Raw genomic sequence first — 22446 nt, 5'->3', positions numbered from 1 at the left:
TAATTGTTGATTTTTTGAACCACTCAATTGTACGTATAATGGAGGAACAATTGCATTAGAGATAATAAGTCATTCATTTTTACATAATGACATAAGATTATTTCTCATAATTGTTTATTCTCTTTACCGAATATTAGAGACCATCTCTACAAAAATTATTTAATTGCAAGACCGTTTAGTCATTCATATGTATTTAACAAATCGACAGTTATGCTAACAAGTAATTTTTTTTCTTTTACTTCTATATAAGGATGGGTAATGGTTATGCGGGTGGGTAACCGCGGTTAATTTACCCATAACCGTTTATACTCATACCCGCATAACCGTTTACCCGTTGGGTAATTGCCTAAACGGTTATATCCATACCCATAACCGTTTATAAACGGTTAACCATACCCATAACCGCATACCCATTTAACCGTAATTGTTTAATACCCGTTTACCCATTTATCATTTTTAACCCGTTTATCTTCTTTTTTTTTACCATTACCCTTTTTTCACCCGTCTACATGTTTTTTAACAACTTGAAAATTAAAAAAAAATTGTCATAATTTTTTTTTTTTTGACAATTAAACACCGTTATAGGTATATTCATCATACATTTCCATATTTTAATTTTTTAAGTCCTTATACCATTCAAATAATTGAAATAATAGTTTACGGACGATATTTTTAACTGTTACCAATGAAGGTAAATATAATATTTGCTAAGTATTATTGGGTTACAAAAATTGTTTAGAAGATATTTCTGTCAAAACATTTCTATCAATTTCACGGTTACCCACAAAGAATTTAAATTAATTTGGCCAATTTCTTGATGATGAGAATCATCATTCTTATAGTAGTGTTATTGAGTGAATGACCGATGAATTCCTTGCTAATTTATTGGGTGCTAAATATTACTGGATTGAGAACATGGTTTGTGTTAATTTTACATATATAAAATAAATGGGTAAACGGTTACCCATTTATAACCGTGATTAATACCCATAACCGCCCATTTAAATTTCGCGGGTAAACGGTTATACCCATAACCGTTTATTTATCTAAACGGTTACCCATAACCGTAACCGTTTAATTTAAATGGGCGGGTAACCGCGGTTACCCATAACCAATGAGTATTTGCCCATCCCTACTTCTATACAATGAAATGATAACATATCATCATGTAAGGATGCATAAGTTAACTCATTACATAACAATGTTCATTTTTTAGGAAGATGTTATCCGCATCCTCACATGCCCGCTTATACTAGAAGAAGTTTATCCCAAAACCAATTGGCAACAAGGTGATTGTCTGAACTCCTTATATGTTGTAGAATTTATGGCTCGTTTACTAATCCTTAATTAGATTAAGAGGGATTAAATTGAGGAGGAATTGGAATGATGTGGAGTCAGAATCAGATTCCCATGTGTTAGAATAGAATTTGTTACCAAAGCTCTCTATTAGCATCGTCATGGTGTTCTTTGCTCCAAGCTTGTCTGATCAGGCTCGTCCAGTTTGCGCCGGAGGGTTGGGGGGGGGGGGGAAGGTTAGAATAGAATTGGTTAATCAAATCTTCTCTGTAATTATATTAATGTAATTTTCTATTCTAATTATATAACAATTCTTCCCACATATTCTTGGCAGCTCTTGATCTATTACCATTCAACCCTTCATGAAAATCTTCGAAGATACGTGATTTTCACACACTTGTTTTTTATTTTGCATTCTCATGTTTCTTTTTGACATATGATTGAACAAGTGAAATGAGAATTAATTGACAAGAATAAATAAGACATGCATGTGCAGAAATCACTTTCATCCTAAAATTTGGTGTGTACAAAACTTTTTGTGGGAGTCATGGGTGGACTTGAGCTAAGCAGACACTTCTTCAAGAGAAATACTTACTTGCAACAGTTGTACACAATGTTTATCTTTTACAATAACTAATACCCTTGCTAGTCTAGTGGAAGATGTAGACAGAGAAAGAAAGTGTATCTCCCGGTACTTGTAAGTTTTTCTCTTCCATAACCAACTTCCAATGCTTTTGCCACATGGCTTGTCACATCAACTCACCATCGACAAAAATTAAAGTCCAAATCGATGTGGCCTAGTGGAACGTACCACAATTGACACTCGCGCTTAGTGGTGGGATTTATTTAACTATTAATATGCCTTTGTATACCGTCCCTTTCATTTGCATGCCATTTCTATTAGGCAAAGATCGGGCACCACAAAATTCTCAGTGACTCCATCACTATCCAAGATTGTTAAATGGGGAATTCTAAGTTAAGATTTTAATACAAAAATATCACAAACTGTTATTACTTGGAAAGAAATGTAACTAATTACAAACATATAAACCACTCGGGTTAATTTCTAATTTGTAGTCGTGCATAGATTAATACGACTCATAAGCAGGAATTGATGTACGGTTATAAAATTAGTTAACAACTCTCTGTAAGTACATGTAAAATTTGATAAACTCTCAATATGAGACATATTTTTCACATTCTCGCAGTTTAATTGGTTTTCGAAAGGTAGTTAGGTTCACCAAGTATGCGTATAGTGGTTAGTGGTGGGTAAGCAATTTGGCTTGACCCCAAAAATTGGATCAACACAAACAAAACCTAGAGGACCACTAACTGATGATGCCTAATTCAAGATGAAAAACATATTTGAAATTATTTGGGACCATTTGGGATATTTCATCACAAAGGGTTTGTATGTCAGAGTGGAGGAGTTGACTCATTTAGTTCCTTTTGTATGTTCGTTATTTACTTGATGAGTTGATAACTGTGTGTATATTAGTAATCAAAATAAACAGAAATTACGATAAACTGATTAACAAATTGAAACACATAGATTAAGAAGGCAGATAACCCCTTTAATTTGATAAAGTGTTTACAAATGCAGAAGATAAAGTATGGGGAGGATTTAGTTATCCAAACAAGTTGGAACCTGGAATGTGCAATCTCCACTGTTTTATTGAATTTTTTAAGATTTTTTTTTGTCACAAATTGAATTTTTAAGATTGTTTATTTTTTATAAACAAGAGTAAACTACAAAATTAATCCTCGAACTTTCACTATAGTTCAAATTTCGTCCGTGAATTAAAAACTTTCATCCTTGAATTTGAAAAAATTTAGAGAATTGTTTTTCCATTCTAACTCTGTTCCGTTTTTTGGTATTGAGCCACTAAGATTTAAAATAAAAAATGGTAAATTACATAGTAATCCTTTAGGTTTGAGGTCTATTACAATCTTATACAACATTTTTAAAACATTTCACTTTCATACCTCAAATACTATTTTATTTCAATATAATACATCCGTTAGATTTTTCATCTATTAATCCGTTAAATGCCGACGTGGTTACCAAATGTGTGCCACGTGGCCAAAAAAATAATTTTTTTATTTTTTTTAAACCGAATCTTCAACCCAAAAAAAAAAAAAAACCCAAACCCAGATCTCATCACTCCCCCCTCCCCCAAACGATTATCCCTTCCCCAGATCCCCCATCCCACCCCCATCGATTATCCCTCCCCTTAACCCCGCGACCCACCTCACTCAAGCCCCCCTTCCACACTACCTGCAACCCAGAAAAAAAAAAATATCCATTTCCCTTTCCCTGCAACCCAAATCCCATCTTCCCCAATGGGTATGGATTTAAGGAGTGGGGTGTGTAGAGGGGGGAAGAGGGTGGCTGTGAGGGTGGGTGCGGGGGGGGGGGGGGGGTGGGTGCGCAATTGGTGCGAGGGTGGGTGCTGGAGGATGTGACACACCCTAACCCGAAGACTAGGACGTGCTGGCCGTCACGTGAGTGTGACGTAACCATAACGCAAGCGGAAACGATTTAATAATAAAATACGAGTCAACAAAAACCACTAATTGCAGTTATTTACAACCTAGCATTCTATGTGCATAAGAGTGTACTAAACACACATAAACAGAGCATAAGCATCTAGGTGCAGTCAAGTAGGAACATAACTATTTTACAACACCCTCGGGTGAATCCTACATTTATTTAGTCTGTCAGAACGCCGAAGCAGTCCTCGTAGGCCACCAACGCCTCAACTATCAACTAGAACCTGGAGGGGCGAAAAACAGAAAACGTGAGTGGGCGAAAATCAATCTTTTCCAAATCATTTCATAAATCCACAATTATAACCCCTTTTTGGAAAACCTGTATACTTTCCCAGAAAAATAGTATATAGCATATATATCTCAACTGTCTCAATCATCAATCTTATAACAGATTCAATAAAGAATGTACCATGCCAATTTCAACAGTTTAGTATGAATGCATTAACATAATATAATCAGGTAAAAGAAATAATCAATCGTAGGCCCTCTAATAGCCCTGAACGATTGAACCTAGAGCTCAACATCTATCAATCTCACTCTCTGCCGGAGTCACTCCGCGTGACCTGTCCGGCCTTCTGCACATAAGTCGGAACTACCTAATGTAGTCTGAACGACTCATGGTAATATTCGCTCTAGTGCTTCTCTCATCAATCATCTGTATACAATAACCTAAGGTCACCCACCAGTCATAATCTCACTAACACTCTACGACTGGCCCGTCGTACCCACTCCGCGTGGACTGTACGACCAGCATCTACTTGGATCCAAGGCGAGCGTGCGATGCGGTGAATACTATAAGCACTAAACCATGGTGCAGGATATGAGCTCAATATATCATCATCATCATCATAATATTAATTAAATACTTACCTGTGCTTCCACAGCACCATCATACATATATGCATCATACGACAGTTCATAATATCCATAATATTCTATGCATGGCAATCACATCATATTTCATTTCATTTCAATATACTTTTCATTTAAATTTGATTTCTGGGGAAATCGAGTATATAGGTATATATAAAAACAAATGCCCACTCACTGGTATGTCGCCGGGTCGTAACCCCCTTGACGCCCCTGGATGTGCTCGTCCTCGTTAAAAGTTCCACCTAGAAGTGAAATAACTTAAAACAATCATTTAACGCACATTTAACGCACCTAAACCAAACTAGGTAATTAATTCTTCATACGATGCTCAAATTGGGTATATAAATATACCAAAGTGACCTACACAACCTCAGGATCATCCCCATATTTTTAAAATAATTTTTGGAGTCCTCACGCGCCCCCACGCGCCTGACGTGGCACGGACCTACGCGCGGCCCACGCGCGGCCACGTGACATGCACACTGACGGCTACAGTGAACGGCGTTAGAGAATATTCCGTCAAATCCTAGTATATTCCGTTAAAAACTAACGGTTTCCGTTAAAGTTAACTAACGGCGTCGGAATATTCCGTCAAACTTGACGGAAGATTCCCTGTCTTCTCCGGCGAGTCACCGGTCGCCGGCGACTGTTCGCCGGTTTCTGGAAAAATTTCAAATCTACTAATCTCCTTCGTTTTTCAACCAATTTCTTCGCATTTTATACCAAAATGAAGCATTTAACATGTACTATCACGTTGGAAGGGTTTTAGGGCCTAAAAACAACTAGATCATACCTTCCAAAATTCCTCAATTTCGGCCAAACTCGAACCCGACGATCCCGACGTCCATTTTGTTCAAACGAGGCACTCCGAGCCTCCTTAGGACTTCCTAAGACTCGTGGTGATCTTGCTTTAGCCTAAAACACAACCAATTTTAAGTTCGTGAACAGTGTCATTACACGGGGTGTTTTGAAACTAGGATTTCAGAAATGAAACTTACCTGAAACTTATACCCCCGTGCTCGTGAAGTTCCCAAGATCACGAAGATGATCTTAGATTGGACGTTGGTGCACGTTTGTGGTTGTTCTTGGTGTTTGTCCGAGAGCTTGAGAGAGTTCGAGAGTAAGAGAGAGAGAGTGTTTCTGAGGGAGAGATGAGGAAGAAAGAGGGAGAGAGACAACCTACGGGTTTTGGGGAAGGATTTCAGGAGGTGGGGATCCCACCTAAGTCCAATACAAAATTATTAGACCAAACAAATGTAAATCTAAACCCTAGTTTAAGATCTTAGTGTAAAACAAATACCAAATTTACGCACCTTAATCCCGTTTAAGGGCGTTTTTGTAATTTCACGTCCTCGGTATTTAGTAATTCTGGGACGGGCTGTGACAATCTCCCCTCCTTATAGAATTTCGTCCCCGAAATTCCAATCACTAACCAGAACATCAAAAGTCATAGAATAACCTCGGATACATAACTCTCATTCGTTCTTCTGTTTCCCATGTAGCTTCTTCAGCTGAATGGTTTCTCCACAATACTTTTACCAAGCTCACGGTCTTATTCCTCAAAGTCTTATCTTTCCAATCCAGTATAGTCACTGGTTCCTCATCATACGTCAAATCCGGATTAATTTCCAATGGTTGAGGAGGAATCACATGTGAAGGATCTGACACATAATGCCGAAGCATCGAGACATGGAACACATTATGTACCTTAGACAACTCTGGAGGTAGCTCCAACCTGTAAGCAACTTCACCAATCCTCTCAGTGATCTCATAAGGTCCAATGTACCTGGGACTTAGCTTTCCTTTCTTTCCAAAGCGAACCACACCTCTCCAAGGCGATAATTTCAGAAAAACATAGTCGCCCACATTATACATTCTGTCCGTGGTATGTCGATCCGCTAGGCTCTTTTGTCTATCCTGGGCCACTTTCAGGTTAGATTTAATTACCTGAATATTCTGAGTAGTCTCATCCACAATCTCTGGCCCTTCAAGTATTCTTTCACCGACCTCTGACCAACATAATGGCGTACGACAAGCTTTACCATAAAGTGCTTCAAATGGAGACATTCCAATACTCGAATGAAAACTATTATTGTAGGCAAACTCCATCAAATCCAAACGATCATGCCAAGAATCACCAAATTGCATCACAGAGGATCTCAACATATCCTCGAGTGTCTGAATAGTTCTCTCTGACTGACCATCTGTCTGTGGATGATAAGCTGTACTGTAAAGCAATCTAGTACCCAAAGCTTCTTGAAAAGCTATCCAAAACTTAGAAGTAAATCTTGGATCTCGATCAGAAATAATATTCACTGGGACACCATGATACTTTACAACCTTCGATATGAATAACTGAGCCAACTTATTTAAAGAATACTTCTCCCTTACTGGAATAAAATGTGCTGATTTGGTAAGTCGATCTACAACCACCCAAATGCCATCAAAACCATTTCGTGTACGTGGCAGCTTATACACAAAATCCATCGTTATATTCTCCCATTTCCACTGGGGAACGGGAAGTGGTTGCAATCTCCCAAACGGCTTCTTTCTTTCAGCCTTAACCTGCTGGCAAACAATACACCTACTAACATACTCCGCAATCTCCCTCTTCATACCCGGCCAATAATAGAATGGTCGAATGGTATGATACATTTTAGTTCCTCCTGGGTGCATAGCATAAGCCGAACAATGTGCTTCATCCAAGATTTCTTTCTTCAGTTCCTCATTATTAGGCACATACATCCTGTTCTCTTGCATAAGCATACCATCTGATCCTCGGATCTTGAGATCTTTCTTCTTCCCTTCATTTCTTAAATTGATCAATTCTTGAATCTCTTCATCCCACGATTGAGCTGCAAGCACCCGATCAATTAAAACTGGCTTGACTTGAAAACTGGCAAGAAAAGCTTCACTTTGCTCTTCCAATTCTAACTCTACTCCAGTAGATCTCAACTCTGCCAGAAGAGAAACACGACTGGCATACAAAGCATTAAGTCGCCCTTGAGGTTTTCTACTCAGAGCATCAGCTACCACATTTGCACGACCCGGATGGTACTCAATCGTGCAATCATAATCACTTAACAATTCCAACCATCTTCTCTGACGAAGATTAAGATCATGCTGAGTGAAAAGGTACTGAAGGCTTTTATGATCTGTAAAGATCTTACATTTCTCGCCATAGAGATAATGTCTCCAAATCTTCAAAGCAAACACAATAGCTGCCAACTCAAGATCGTGAGTCGGATAGTTTCTTTCATGAGTCTTCAACTGCCTAGAAGCATAGGCAATCACTCTACTATGCTGCATCAAAACACAACCCAAACCATTCAAAGAAGCATCACTATAGATCTCGAAGTTACCGTTATCATCAGGAAGTACTAACACAGGTGCATGAGTAAGGCAATACTTCAACTGCTGGAAACTTTGCTCACAACTTTCATCCCATTCAAACTTAACATCCTTCCTGGTTAACTTCGTTAATGGCAAGGCAATCATAGAAAAGTCTTGAACAAACCGTCTATAATAACCTGCCAAACCAAGAAAACTCCGCACCTCAGTGACCGTTCGAGGTTGTTCCCAATTTTCCACTGCTGCTATCTTTTGAGGATCCACTTGAATTCCTTGAGCTGATACCACATGTCCCAAAAATGCCACTTGATCCAGCCAAAATTGACATTTACTAAATTTGGCATATAACCGGTGTTCCCTCAATTTCCTTAACACCAAGTTAAGATGTCGAATATGGTCTGATTTCGACTTAGAATATACCAGGATGTCATCAATAAAAACAATAACAAACTTGTCAAGATATTCCTGGAATACTTCATTCATCAATCTCATGAAAGCTGCAGGAGCGTTCGTTAATCCAAATGGCATCACCAAAAACTCATAATGCCCATAACGAGTCCTGAAAGCTGTTTTATGAACATCCTCATCTTTAATCTTTAATTGATAATACCCAGACCTCAAATCGATCTTAGAAAACACACAGGCACCTTTGAGCTGATCAAACAAATCATCTATACGAGGCAAGGGATAACGGTTTTTAATCGTCACCCGATTCAATTGCCTGTAATCAATGCACAATCTCAAAGTTCCATCTTTCTTTCTTACAAACAACACTGGAGCTCCCCAAGGTGAAGAACTAGGCTGAATGAAACCTTTATCAATTAACTCTTGCAATTGAATTTTCAACTCTCTTAATTCCGCTGGTGCCATTCTATAAGGAGTCAAAGAGATAGGGTTCGTACCTGGAAGCAATTCAATCGAAAATTCCACATCTCTATCTGGAGGCAACCCAGGTAAATCATCTGGAAATACATCAGGATAGTGTCTGACTACTCCGACTTCCTCCACACTACCGGAATCAACATCATTTAACACCACATGTGCCAAGTATCCCTGACAACCCTTGGATAACAATTTCTTCGCCCTTATGGCTGAAATAACACCATGCCTCACCCCACTTCTTTCACCCACAAATGTAACCTCAGGTAGTCCAGGACGAAGAAAAGTAACTGATTTCCCGTAACAATCTATATGGGCGCGATTATAATGCAACCAATCCGCCCCTAAAATCACATCAAAATCCACGATGTCTAACGGGATAAGATTAGCAGGCATAATGACATTATCTACCATCACTGGACACCCAGAGTAAAAACTATCAACATAACATTTATCCCCTCTAGGCATAGCAAACTCTAAATCAAACCCTAGAGGTGAAGGATGAGGTTGCGTTATTTGAGCAAATGTATGAGAAATCACAGAGTGTGTAGCACCACAATCAATCAAGACTCTAGCAAAATGACCAAGAACATTCAACGTACCCATAATCAAGTCTGGATGGTTCTGAGCATCTTGCAGCGAGATGTGGTTAACACGTCCCTGAGCTGGCTGTCGTCCTCCACGACCTCTGCCACTCTGGTTACCTCGTCCCTGATGAGTACGTCCTTGACCTGCCTGGGCAGGCGGCCTAAACGACCCTGTACTACTAGCAGCAACTCCGCTCTGTTGGGGCTGACCTCCCTGATACCACTGAGATCCGCTAGCTGGTATAGACGGATATGAAGTATAACCTCCTTGATCCTGAGAATATCCACTCTGAAAATAAGGATCCTGGGAATAGTGATACTGTCCCGGAGCATAAGGAGCAGCATCACCCTGATAGTGATAAGCACCACCACGACCACCCTGGCCATAACTGCCTGAATTAAAGTTCTGTTGAGTCGGTGCTGATGTTGGCATAACAGGCTGCTGGGGCCTCTGCTGATTCTGGGGACAATACATAGCTCTATGTCCTGTCTGACCACATGTAAAGCATGCACCACTGCTTCTCCTACATTCCCCATGATGTCGGAAATTACAACGGCGACATAACGGAGGACCCGAATTACCAGCACCACTAAAGCCTCTCTGACCAGAAAATCTAGGTCCATTACCAAACCTACCACCTCCTCTCCTCGGACCTGTGGCACTAAATCCACCACTGGAAGAACTCGAACTCATTCCACTTTTCTTGAAATTCTGCATCTGACGAGGTCCTGGAATGGAAACACCTTTACCTTTCTCATTTTTCTTCTGACCATTACCCTTATCCTCTTCATCCTCACTGTCCGGAAGATTATCAGAGTCTTCCATCCGGACCAGAATCTCAAAATACTCATGATAATCGGCACAGGGAAGTGCATTGGCAAACGTTCTGTACTTCTTCTTAGATCCTAGCTTGAAACGACGAAGCATTTCTGCTTGATTACCCGCTAAATCAGAATCATAACGGGATAAATCAGTAAACTTCCTGTAGTACTCATGTGCAGACATATTTCTCTGCTTCAGACTGGTGAATTCCTGTTTCTTGCGATCTATATATTCCGGAGGAACAAATCTCTTCATAAAATTTTCCTTAAATACCTCCCATTCGGCTGCCCTTTCAGGTGCCATGTGCCTCGACTGATTTATCCACCACGCAGCTGGCTCACGGCCCAAAAACCAGGTGGTAGTCTCCACCCATCTATTAGCTGGCAGGTTTCCCTGACTTTGCATCACTTGAAAGGTCTGCTCAATTCGATCCAACCACTTTTCTGCCCCTTCATAACCTTCATTTCCCTCAAAGGTTTCCAATTTCAGATTATACATCGTCTCTACGGGCGTTCTCTGAGGAGGACGGATATTAGCCTGAAAAGCTTGAGCCATTGCTGCCCCTAACTGAGTTATATCGGGGAAATTAGGCTCAGCAGCACGGCGAGGATCTCTACGAGGCGGCATAATTCTGACAGAAAACATAACAAAATCAATAGAAGAACTCATTAGTTATACAGGACTGCAACCTATGCTCTGATACCAAACTGACACACCCTAACCCGAAGACTAGGACGTGCTGGCCGTCACGTGAGTGTGACGTAACCATAACGCAAGCGGAAACGATTTAATAATAAAATACGAGTCAACAAAAACCACTAATTGCAGTTATTTACAACCTAGCATTCTATGTGCATAAGAGTGTACTAAACACACATAAACAGAGCATAAGCATCTAGGTGCAGTCAAGTAGGAACATAACTATTTTACAACACCCTCGGGTGAATCCTACATTTATTTAGTCTGTCAGAACGCCGAAGCAGTCCTCGTAGGCCACCAACGCCTCAACTATCAACTAGAACCTGGAGGGGCGAAAAACAGAAAACGTGAGTGGGCGAAAATCAATCTTTTCCAAATCATTTCATAAATCCACAATTATAACCCCTTTTTGGAAAACCTGTATACTTTCCCAGAAAAATAGTATATAGCATATATATCTCAACTGTCTCAATCATCAATCTTATAACAGATTCAATAAAGAATGTACCATGCCAATTTCAACAGTTTAGTATGAATGCATTAACATAATATAATCAGGTAAAAGAAATAATCAATCGTAGGCCCTCTAATAGCCCTGAACGATTGAACCTAGAGCTCAACATCTATCAATCTCACTCTCTGCCGGAGTCACTCCGCGTGACCTGTCCGGCCTTCTGCACATAAGTCGGAACTACCTAATGTAGTCTGAACGACTCATGGTAATATTCGCTCTAGTGCTTCTCTCATCAATCATCTGTATACAATAACCTAAGGTCACCCACCAGTCATAATCTCACTAACACTCTACGACTGGCCCGTCGTACCCACTCCGCGTGGACTGTACGACCAGCATCTACTTGGATCCAAGGCGAGCGTGCGATGCGGTGAATACTATAAGCACTAAACCATGGTGCAGGATATGAGCTCAATATATCATCATCATCATCATAATATTAATTAAATACTTACCTGTGCTTCCACAGCACCATCATACATATATGCATCATACGACAGTTCATAATATCCATAATATTCTATGCATGGCAATCACATCATATTTCATTTCATTTCAATATACTTTTCATTTAAATTTGATTTCTGGGGAAATCGAGTATATAGGTATATATAAAAACAAATGCCCACTCACTGGTATGTCGCCGGGTCGTAACCCCCTTGACGCCCCTGGATGTGCTCGTCCTCGTTAAAAGTTCCACCTAGAAGTGAAATAACTTAAAACAATCATTTAACGCACATTTAACGCACCTAAACCAAACTAGGTAATTAATTCTTCATACGATGCTCAAATTGGGTATATAAATATACCAAAGTGACCTACACAACCTCAGGATCATCCCCATATTTTTAAAATAATTTTTGGAGTCCTCACGCGCCCCCACGCGCCTGACGTGGCACGGACCTACGCGCGGCCCACGCGCGGCCACGTGACATGCACACTGACGGCTACAGTGAACGGCGTTAGAGAATATTCCGTCAAATCCTAGTATATTCCGTTAAAAACTAACGGTTTCCGTTAAAGTTAACTAACGGCGTCGGAATATTCCGTCAAACTTGACGGAAGATTCCCTGTCTTCTCCGGCGAGTCACCGGTCGCCGGCGACTGTTCGCCGGTTTCTGGAAAAATTTCAAATCTACTAATCTCCTTCGTTTTTCAACCAATTTCTTCGCATTTTATACCAAAATGAAGCATTTAACATGTACTATCACGTTGGAAGGGTTTTAGGGCCTAAAAACAACTAGATCATACCTTCCAAAATTCCTCAATTTCGGCCAAACTCGAACCCGACGATCCCGACGTCCATTTTGTTCAAACGAGGCACTCCGAGCCTCCTTAGGACTTCCTAAGACTCGTGGTGATCTTGCTTTAGCCTAAAACACAACCAATTTTAAGTTCGTGAACAGTGTCATTACACGGGGTGTTTTGAAACTAGGATTTCAGAAATGAAACTTACCTGAAACTTATACCCCCGTGCTCGTGAAGTTCCCAAGATCACGAAGATGATCTTAGATTGGACGTTGGTGCACGTTTGTGGTTGTTCTTGGTGTTTGTCCGAGAGCTTGAGAGAGTTCGAGAGTAAGAGAGAGAGAGTGTTTCTGAGGGAGAGATGAGGAAGAAAGAGGGAGAGAGACAACCTACGGGTTTTGGGGAAGGATTTCAGGAGGTGGGGATCCCACCTAAGTCCAATACAAAATTATTAGACCAAACAAATGTAAATCTAAACCCTAGTTTAAGATCTTAGTGTAAAACAAATACCAAATTTACGCACCTTAATCCCGTTTAAGGGCGTTTTTGTAATTTCACGTCCTCGGTATTTAGTAATTCTGGGACGGGCTGTGACAGGATGGGTGCGGTGGGTTTGGGAAAGACGGGAGGGGGAAGAAAGGGGTGGGTTGCAAGGAATGGGGGTCCGGGGAAGATGAAGATGGTTTTTTTTTTTTTTTTTTTCTCTCTTCTTCTTCTTCTGGGTTGCAGGTTGCAGGTTGGGTTTTTTTGGGGGGAGGGGGGAAGGAGGTAGGGAAGACGAAGTGGGGTTTGGTTTTTGGTTTTTTTTTTTTTTTTAAATTTATTTAGAAGATTTAGGTTTTTTTTTTCAAATAAAAAATAAAAAAAAAATTATTTTTTTGGCCACGTGGCACTCATTTGGTAGCCATGTCAGCATTTAACGGATTGATTGATGGAAAAAGATAACGGATGTATTATATTGAAATAAAATAGTACTTGAGGTATGAAAGTGAAATGTTTTAAAGATGTTGTATGGGTTGTAATAGACCTCAAACTTGAGAGGTTACTATGTAATTTACCCAATAAAAAATCATACCTAGACCTCTCTCCCCTCCGCCTCATTCCTCCACACCAAATGCCTCCGTGTCTGCAACCACAGATGGACTAATTTTCTACGTTAAATAAAATTTAGAAACAAAAATTAACAAATTTTTAATTGATAAATGAAATTTTTTTAGTTTGAACAAAGGATCTTTTTTATGCTGAGAGAGTGTGAGAGTAAACTAAGCTTCACAATAGGCTTGTAACAATATAGTTCAAATTGTTTTTTGGTGAGAATCGAGTATAAGACATTTCACTTATAAATGAAGAGGAGTACTATTAGACTATAGTACTAAGTGACAATTGATGAATGGAATTTAAACCGTAGTAAAAATTTAGGGACCAATTCTCGCTTCATGTTAAGGAGAGCAAATTTTCAAATCAAATTGTAAATCAAATGATGTGTCACCAATAAGAAACAAACATGTTGATTGACACTTAGTTAATAATTCGATCATCGACAACCACATCTTTTGATTTTCAAATTTGATGTAGAAAATTTGATATCCTTAACATTACCCACTCCAAAAACAATATTAGGGATCGGACACCTAATAAACCCGATTGGATTAGCACAGAGATTAATTTGTGTAAGTTTACCAAATGCCATCGACATTTGGACGACCGACTTATTGGGCACATGGTAGTCCGGTAAAAGTGCCCGAACCGGAGACTTCTCGAAACACTTTTCACCTTTTAAGCTTTCAACGAATTCCCACGTGATGGGATGCCACCACAACCTTGATCCGTAGGACCCTCTTTTTTCTTGTGACTATTCTGCCCCTGGGCCCTATTATTTCAAAGATTAAACTTTTTCACGAAAAAAGAGTGAAACAACGCTTTTAACGTTGCAAATTGCAGCACTTCCTGTTTTTATTCAATTTATGATGAATATGTGTATAAATAATTAAAATTGTAAATAAAGAATGGACATGTGTCTATGTGTAGTTGGGTAGAAGCAAGGGTTGCCACTCAAGTTTAAAATTACCGAGTCCAATCACAAATGGAATAATTAAAATTACATGATCATTTGTGATTACAAAACTATACAAGTTCAAAGCACATGGGTCAAAGTAAAACTCTAAAAGCATTTCATCCTTAAGAAAACAAACAATCCAAGCATAACATGGATCCTCGAGGTACTATTTGGTACGTGGGATACGACGGAACGCAGTAGGACGGAACACACTTGTCACACGTTTGGTGCGCCAATTTACTTGGGACGCGCTGTCCCATGGAACGGATTTTAATCAATTTTTTGTGCCACCCTCTCCTTGGAACGACTTGTTTTAGCCCATTGAAGACTCATTGCATGAATCGAGAGTCTTGCATTGGGTGCGTTATGTGAGTAACGACATGCGACTATGAGTGTGAGACACCCGCAACAATCAAGAAAGTTTTTCTCGTCCCTAATTGTTGAAGTATGTATAACTAGTTCTTAATTTTAAGATCTAAATGTTGGTTGTATTACAAATGTTTATTATACAGACATGAATGAAGAGCTTGCCCCACGCTATGAGTAAATACTTTGTAGTTCATCAATGGACTGGTAGCTGTAGCTACCCACTTGTCTAGAGTAAATCGAATGTCGAGATCTACAAACACAAAGCTAGTTTATGATTGAGTTTTTATCATCACATATATAAACTATGACATACTAGTAAAAAGCGCCTAAAACTCACTTGCTTAAAAGCATTCATTCTCTTGATCTAAGGTTCCAAGTTTGATTCTGCTTGTTCAATATTGTTTGGATAAAGAAAAAAGAATATTGATATGCTAGTTGATGTATAAAGTCGAAACAAAGTGAGTTTCGTATATGGCAGAAGTAAAGATTTTGCAAAGTTCACAAATATTGATATTTCTTTTTTTATTCAACACCTATCGTTTATAAGATTCAAACTTAACATCTATTGAATTTGGAATTTAATAATCAATGTAAATGTTCGTCCAACAAAACAAGCATAAAGTGGGTTTGCGTATATCTCTCCAAATTGTAAAAGGAAGTTTAAAGTGACTAATAAGTTCAACCCCGCTTAAAGTACCATTCACAGACGAAGATCTACCAAAAATCAAACTGGTAAATCCAAGCATGTTAACTTAGGAGGAGTTGGGAGGTTGTAGGCAGACCAAATGCACCGAAGGAAAGGTCCATAAATGTCTTAATCTTTACTATCCCAGGCAGTTTCCTGCACGTTGCATCAATATCCTCCTCAATAGGCAATGCCAAAATGGTATCTGTGGAGGTGGTGGGGCTGCCATTGCTATTAGCCATGGATGCCATTGATGTGCATAAACTTACAAGGCTGGTTAAGGGAGACAAGTAAATCTAAGAGCTCTCTTGTTAGATGCATTTGTCCTTGTCTCTTGAGAGACGTCCTACCTTCCATTTTAGAAACTCGTGGCCTTTGGACTAGCACCCAAGAGTCGAGATATTTGTGTCGACGAGTTTTAAAAGTTGAGGGACATTGATCGTTTGGTTCAGTGACACCCACAATCTTGATTCTTTTTCTAAAGATTCCGAGTTCAAATCCCGGCTTTCATTTGAGTCCAAAAAATCTCAACTTGACTCATCATCAAAACAATATACGGGTTTTTGGTGTTCAATTTGGTTGGCTAGAATTAGATAATACATACTAATTTTTAGGCAAGCCTGTTCAAATTTCAATAAGCACTTAAAAGAAAAAAGGGGTGAAGTTTGTCGATGAGTTCCATCAAAGCTCCCAGATTTGTAATCTTCGCCGGATCCTTTTCAGATAATATTTTTTTAATCTAATCCTATCTAATCTACACTACATGAAATGATTCAATTTTTGGTCTAGAAAGCAAACACACTGCTTTAGGGCTTGTTTTGAAGTACTTTTAAAATGACTGAAAATATTTTTGGTGAAATTGATTTTCGGTTTCAAAAGCACTTAAAAGTGCTTTCCAAGATTCACCTCGATTTTTACTAAGGATTAGTTTCAAAAATATTTTTACCAAAAACGCTTTCAGTTATTTTAAAATAACTTATAAATGAGCCCCTAGTCAACTTAGGGTCTCTAAAACACATTGAACCCGTGCCCAGCTGGTTTGGCCCTACAAGCAATGATCCGCCCAGACCACAAACACTGCAGCCCAAGCCCAGCCAAACTGAGCATGTATAAGGTGGCTTCGGAAAGTGTAGTGGTATCTCTATGGTAAAAGGGGTACCGGATAGTTCCCGAGCAATCCCCGGGATCACCAAAGATTTCGGGGGTATAAGACGCTATGTATGTTCTAAAGCATGCAGGAGGGATTCAACTCCAACACAAACCACAGATGAATCTACAACAAAAACACCAGAACTGTAAAATTATCCTTGTAATATTATTTAAGAGCATCTATTTCACTCACCTGTTATCTCGTTCAATTGGATGGTTTTACATCGTCAACTAAAGTTTGAAAATCCTCCCAACTTAATAAGGTACAAGATCATAAAAAGGGAATAGAACCGCAATCAGAAGTAGACCAATCCCTTCAGTTTGATTGTAATGCAGCGTCCATTGTTCCAAAAGCCCCAACCCTATCTCGAGGAATCAGGCGTAGTTCAGAACCATGCTTGAGGAACACATTCCCTGAGAAAGCCAGTCAAAGTTTGTGTGAAACCAAGGGTCTAATCCATGCTAACAATAATGATGAATTCAATACCACAATTATTCTAGTTGACAGTTTAATATCTATCTGTTTGGGGAGTGCACATAGCAACATTTGTTTTTTTTGTGTACACGAATATACATCATAGCATTGAAACTAAGCACCACTAAATAGTTTTCATAAGGAGAATCCTTGGAACTCCTATTTATACCCCCTACTAGTTTTGAAGTCGACTGCTGATAATCATCCCACGATGGCAGGTTTTAAGTTTTATATATTTTGTTCCAATGGGTCCTATTTGATATGCAAAGAATGATACAGATGCAGAACTTACACGTAACAGTTCCCTACCCCAGCTAGGAGATGCATAGGGGGGGCAAGGAATCATACACACTTTCATGTCAAACTAACGTCATATCAAACACTAATTCTGAGATGAAATTGGTAGGGTATGAAATTGGTAGGGTATATTGTGAAGATGTGTCCCACATTGAAAAGTTAAGAAACCTTGCAAGGGCTAGTTGGGCCACTTCCCAAATTACAAATTAGTTTTGGGGTGGAATCTCAATTTCCCCCAAAAATCTAAAGAATGGATCTAAAATGCTCACCAGGGTACAAAATTATACAATAGCACAAAAATGAATAAAAAAGGTCGTACCCAGTGCACAAGGCTCCCGCTTTACGTAGGGTCTGGGAGAGGTGAATGTCGGCTAACCTTACCCCCATTTACCCAGAGCACAAAAATGAATAGAGAACTTAAAATTACACCAACAAAGGTAAAGCACTGGCATACCTGCGCTTTGCTGAGGATTGATTCCGACACCATCTGCACAAATAATAACAAACAAGTGAGATATAAGAAACAACATCTCAACACCCAAGGCAATGATAACCTGGAAATTGAGAGGTCATGCAAAGTACGCTGCACAAATCTATACCGTCCCTTGTGATTCTATCATACATTTACTTCTATGAGTCTATCAAATAAAAGCTAAAGCTATTATTGTTCACAGAAATCTTACTGTTTGTTAAAATTTCAATTGTCCAAAGATTGGATGGTATCAATTCTAATTTCAGATTGGATCTTGGGATAGGAAAAATCAGACAATAATTTAAACTAAAAAGACAAAACTCATTGTCCCTTGAAGGGACGAGGACTAAGATATCGGCATGTGTTGGGTGCATTTCAAACTGCCACATTGATCCTTCCAAATTCATACAAAATGTAGGACATTTCATTTACGTTTCAGTTGAAGCGGAACAAATTATGCGCTCTTAATATTCTTGAGGAATTCTAGAAAACTCAATCCCATAAGACCAAATGACGAAACATTTTTTAATATCAAATTTGAGAATGTCATCTGAATTCAAATTCCCCATTTTCTTACCTCAGCTCTATACATTCCCTAATTTCAAAATTCGGTCTTTTTGTCGAGGTTTATACCGCTATAGATCTACATGAATTATAAGTCCGAGCTGTCAGTTAAAAAGACCACAAGATCTAACCTTCATAAGCGTATTGCAATCTCATACTTTGGATCTTGAAAAAAGGGATGCTCAATTTCCAGAAACCGAAAACCCTAATCGATTCCGATCAATGCACACTAAACTCCACAAGCAAATCAATTGAAATTTCCAACAAAACCCAAATCATAAATCAGAAAGTCACAAACTTTACGAGACAAAAACGAAATCAACAGCGACATGCAAAAGCCCAGAAATCAGATTACCGTTGGTGATGATAGCGCTGGTTTGGGGAGGCACTTTGAATTCCTCGGCCGCGAATTTCAGCACGGCGGTGAAAGGGGCTGCTTCCGGCACGCTAAACCTGAAAAAAAAAAAATCACAAAAAATTGATTGAATTATAAAAAAAAAATTATGAAAAATCGAAAAAGGAGTTTGAATAGAAATTGAGGGGGTTATGCGATACGAACACTTTGAAGGGAAGCTTCGGATCGGAGGTTAGAGTAACTTTGAAGGAGACCTTTCCACCACCCGCCATTTTATTTTACTTTTCTTGGTGCGTTTTGTTTTGGAGAGAGAGGTCCTTTATACGTGGTTGGTATTTCTAACGCTGACAGACAATGCTTTGTGATTTTGGCTCATTCCATTTTTAGTTGGTGTTTCTATTTACCCGCTAATTACAATTTTACATGCGTACATATATTCGTTTGATTTTGTTATTATGAATTTTTCTATATACTTTGAAGCATGGACTAGATTGAGTGCCAAGTTGAGCATCGAGGTATATCACATTGTATTTGTGAGTTATAATGGGTTAAACGTGTACTGACAAAATTGAGGCTTCAGAATAAAACTTTTTACGATTGTATTGTGATAATAAATTTGATAAAAAAAAGAAGAAGTATTGTGATAATAAAGTGTCGATTCATATTGTTCACGATCTAATTCAATATGATTGAACCAAACACATTGAAGTTGTTTGGAAATTTGGGTTCGAGTTTATTAGACCGAGACTGACCAAATATTCAAACTCATGAACCACCTTTTTGTTTAACAATTACAATGAATTCATGGGATTCGAACTGGGTTCAAAGGGTAGAGCACACTGCTTTGGCCAATATGGTTAAACTCATATCTTCTATGATCCATCCCTTTTAGTTAATCAACAACTATCATCCATGAGATTTCAACTTAGGACCTCCCTCGATGAAGTATTCGTTGGCAGAATTAAGTTGATTTAATTATTTGAAGAAGTTAATAACTCAACCTTTCGATCATGTAAATCAGAAGTTGAAGATGGAGAGTGGAGAGAAGAAAAGTTTGAGTATATCAACTGCATTCAAATATATTTTCTCTTCGAAAGGAAAAGAATAAAATGAACATCATAATGTACAACCAACCAGCATGGACAATTCTCTGAAAAAAAAGACATTCTTCTTAAGTGCTGCTTCCAAGTTCAAAAGGGATGCAAAAAACACACCTCTAAACTTAGGTTAAAAAATAAAACTCTGTTTTCAAAAATTAATCCATAAATTAATCATCATTAACACTCCAAGCATCACAGCCCACCATCTCAATGACGTTAAACCTACTGATCCAGATCCATTACCACACACAAGCTTGTGGTTATGATATGTGCACACTGGTTGCTTCCTGCATGCATATAAACAACAATAAAAGTGAATAACTTGCACCACAAGGAAATAATCAGATGCAAAGTGCTAAAATAGTGATCAATATTTAGTTGCAAAGCGTGCACGATCAAGAGTGCGCATATATTTGGCAAAAGAACGTTACCGAAGCTACAAATATACAAGCAAGAATCAAATTTCAATGTTCAAAATCTTTTCTTATTTCGAACCTCGATTATCTAATCCCTGCATCCAAATCCCAAAGAGAGATTCAAAACAGTTTTCAGTGCATGTAATTAACTGATGACAAACCTAGTTGAGCAGAAAGCGACGACATAATCTGTGCCCGAGCAAGTAAAAATACTGGTCGGATCATCGTAAGCATAGCTGTAGGCAGTAGGGCATGCTTCTTTGAACTTCTTGGAATAATATGTGGGTTTACACACAGCAGCATTACCATAAAGCCCTCTGCAGCAGTACTCATCAGTGTCGAACACGTCACATGCGCTTCTGCATCCAACGGTCTTCCCATTTGCTTTGACAACTAGCTCATTAGGGCAATTTGGTCTCAGGTCCATGTCACAACCGGATACGCTGCAATTTCCCTTACCATTTAGAGGTGTCACAACCAACGGCAAGTTGAACCCGTCAACAAGGCTCACATCATAAAAGTCTAGCGCGGTCAATGTGAACTCGGCAAGTGTTGCTGGGGGCTTTCCTGAGGCTCCACACTGGAGGGCGCTGCCACAGGACCCGGTCTGGCATGAGCCATTGCCATTTTTGTCAAAGTTGCAGCCCGTTCGACCCCATATCCTGCCAGACCAGCTTACTGGGGCAGTGAATACGATTGACTGGCCCGGTTTTAGCACAAAACCACCACCATTGAAGTTCTCCCCAGGAGTCACTGCTGGCCAGACTGTCTCTTTGCAATTGTTTATAATGGTGAAAATTCTAGCAGACTCGGATAACTTTGGTCCTGCAAACATCCAAGAAACCAATTGCTCCAAAATTTAACTTGAAATGTTGGTGCCCAAATTAACAAAACGGGTTGTTAAAACTCCAAGGATGTGACAGATTAAATTTTGAATTTCAATATCATACATTGTAGAATTACAAAAGAACCGAACTACATTCTAATCAATGTCATTATCCATACAAATTGTGAAAGAAACATAAACTAGAAAAATTGATATGATCAAGATATAATACCTGAAAGAACCATAAAAACCGATAAAAGCGGCAACATTAATCGATTGAAACATTTTGCCATTTTTCTTACTTCCTCTTTCAATCTTTTGATTCGTTCTTTCTAACTTTAAGGGTGATGGGGTAGATGAAATTACATGAATTAATTGCGCTAAGAAAGTTCGACAATATGCACATATAAAGGACGAAGGTGGTGAAGAATAAGTATGGAGAAAGTAATAGTAAACCAAAGCAGTAGCAATCCATGGGATGCTTTTTGGCAATGCTAGCTAATCTGATTCCTTCCCTAATCCTTTCCTGCAAGCTTATTAAGGTTCCCAACCACGGTTTCTACTTTTTTTCCACCTAAGCTTAATCCATATGAAAAATCTCTGTTCAAAGAAACTATTCGCTCCTTTTTTCTTTTTAATCATTTGATCTTCAACACTTCATCTAATTTAAAATACGCAGAAAGAGGATTTGGACTTGAATGTCTAAAATGAGTAGCATATTATTCTTTGAACAATATGCCACGTCTCCAAAACTATAAACTTCTTTACTTCCAAACGAGAGGCAACGCTTTTCAAAAGATTTAACTTCCAAGTTCAGTAAACTATTAAATATAGCTATTAGATTCGAAGTGTACATAGT

General features: G+C 38.9%; 3 protein-coding genes across 3 annotated transcripts; all 3 read right to left on the bottom strand.

Annotated features, from left to right (window-relative positions):
• Positions 1 to 10018: 10018 nt before the first annotated feature.
• LOC126631421 (uncharacterized) lies at positions 10019 to 13331 on the bottom strand. Its single transcript, XM_050301552.1, has 5 exons — positions 13032 to 13331; positions 12209 to 12275; positions 11315 to 11384; positions 10113 to 10993; positions 10019 to 10029 (listed from the first exon to the last, which is right to left on the bottom strand). Exons 4-5 carry the CDS (start codon positions 10987 to 10989, stop codon positions 10019 to 10021), a joined length of 888 nt encoding a protein of 295 aa, XP_050157509.1. The 5' UTR covers positions 10990 to 10993; positions 11315 to 11384; positions 12209 to 12275; positions 13032 to 13331.
• A 3896-nt stretch (positions 13332 to 17227) lies between these two features.
• LOC126633470 (ubiquitin-fold modifier 1) lies at positions 17228 to 19621 on the bottom strand. The gene is made up of 4 exons (XM_050304083.1): positions 19450 to 19621; positions 19246 to 19343; positions 18309 to 18341; positions 17228 to 17496 (listed from the first exon to the last, which is right to left on the bottom strand). Exons 1-4 carry the CDS (start codon positions 19515 to 19517, stop codon positions 17399 to 17401), a joined length of 297 nt encoding a protein of 98 aa, XP_050160040.1. The 5' UTR covers positions 19518 to 19621; the 3' UTR covers positions 17228 to 17398.
• Positions 19622 to 20298: 677 nt separating this feature from the next.
• On the bottom strand, positions 20299 to 22088 carry LOC126631271 (pathogenesis-related thaumatin-like protein 3.5). Its single transcript, XM_050301444.1, has 3 exons — positions 21820 to 22088; positions 20923 to 21586; positions 20299 to 20632 (listed from the first exon to the last, which is right to left on the bottom strand). Exons 1-3 carry the CDS (start codon positions 21878 to 21880, stop codon positions 20494 to 20496), a joined length of 864 nt encoding a protein of 287 aa, XP_050157401.1. The 5' UTR covers positions 21881 to 22088; the 3' UTR covers positions 20299 to 20493.
• Positions 22089 to 22446: the final 358 nt, after the last annotated feature.

Source organism: Malus sylvestris, chromosome 8, assembly GCF_916048215.2.
Source record: "Malus sylvestris chromosome 8, drMalSylv7.2, whole genome shotgun sequence".
Classification (NCBI taxonomy): domain Eukaryota; kingdom Viridiplantae; phylum Streptophyta; class Magnoliopsida; order Rosales; family Rosaceae; genus Malus; species Malus sylvestris.
This window is presented reverse-complemented; position numbering and strand designations above follow the sequence as displayed.

What these genes read in the sequence shown, in the direction of transcription:
- LOC126631421 (XM_050301552.1), bottom strand. Translation starts at nt 10,989, where the DNA reads ATGCCGCCTCGTAGAGATCCTCGCCGTGCTGCTGAGCCTAATTTCCCC.
- LOC126633470 (XM_050304083.1), bottom strand. Translation starts at nt 19,517, where the DNA reads ATGGCGGGTGGTGGAAAGGTCTCCTTCAAAGTTACTCTAACCTCCGAT. An exon ending in CAGCGCTATCATCACCAACG is followed by an intron (nt 18,342 to 19,245) that starts GTAATCTGATTT and finishes TTATTTGTGCAG; the next exon opens with ATGGTGTCGGAATCAATCCT. An exon ending in CAATCCTCAGCAAAGCGCAG is followed by an intron (nt 17,497 to 18,308) that starts GTATGCCAGTGC and finishes TGGCTTTCTCAG; the next exon opens with GGAATGTGTTCCTCAAGCAT.
- LOC126631271 (XM_050301444.1), bottom strand. Translation starts at nt 21,880, where the DNA reads ATGGCAAAATGTTTCAATCGATTAATGTTGCCGCTTTTATCGGTTTTT. An exon ending in GGTTTTTATGGTTCTTTCAG is followed by an intron (nt 21,587 to 21,819) that starts GTATTATATCTT and finishes GGATGTTTGCAG; the next exon opens with GACCAAAGTTATCCGAGTCT. An exon ending in GTCGCTTTCTGCTCAACTAG is followed by an intron (nt 20,633 to 20,922) that starts GTTTGTCATCAG and finishes ATATGCATGCAG; the next exon opens with GAAGCAACCAGTGTGCACAT.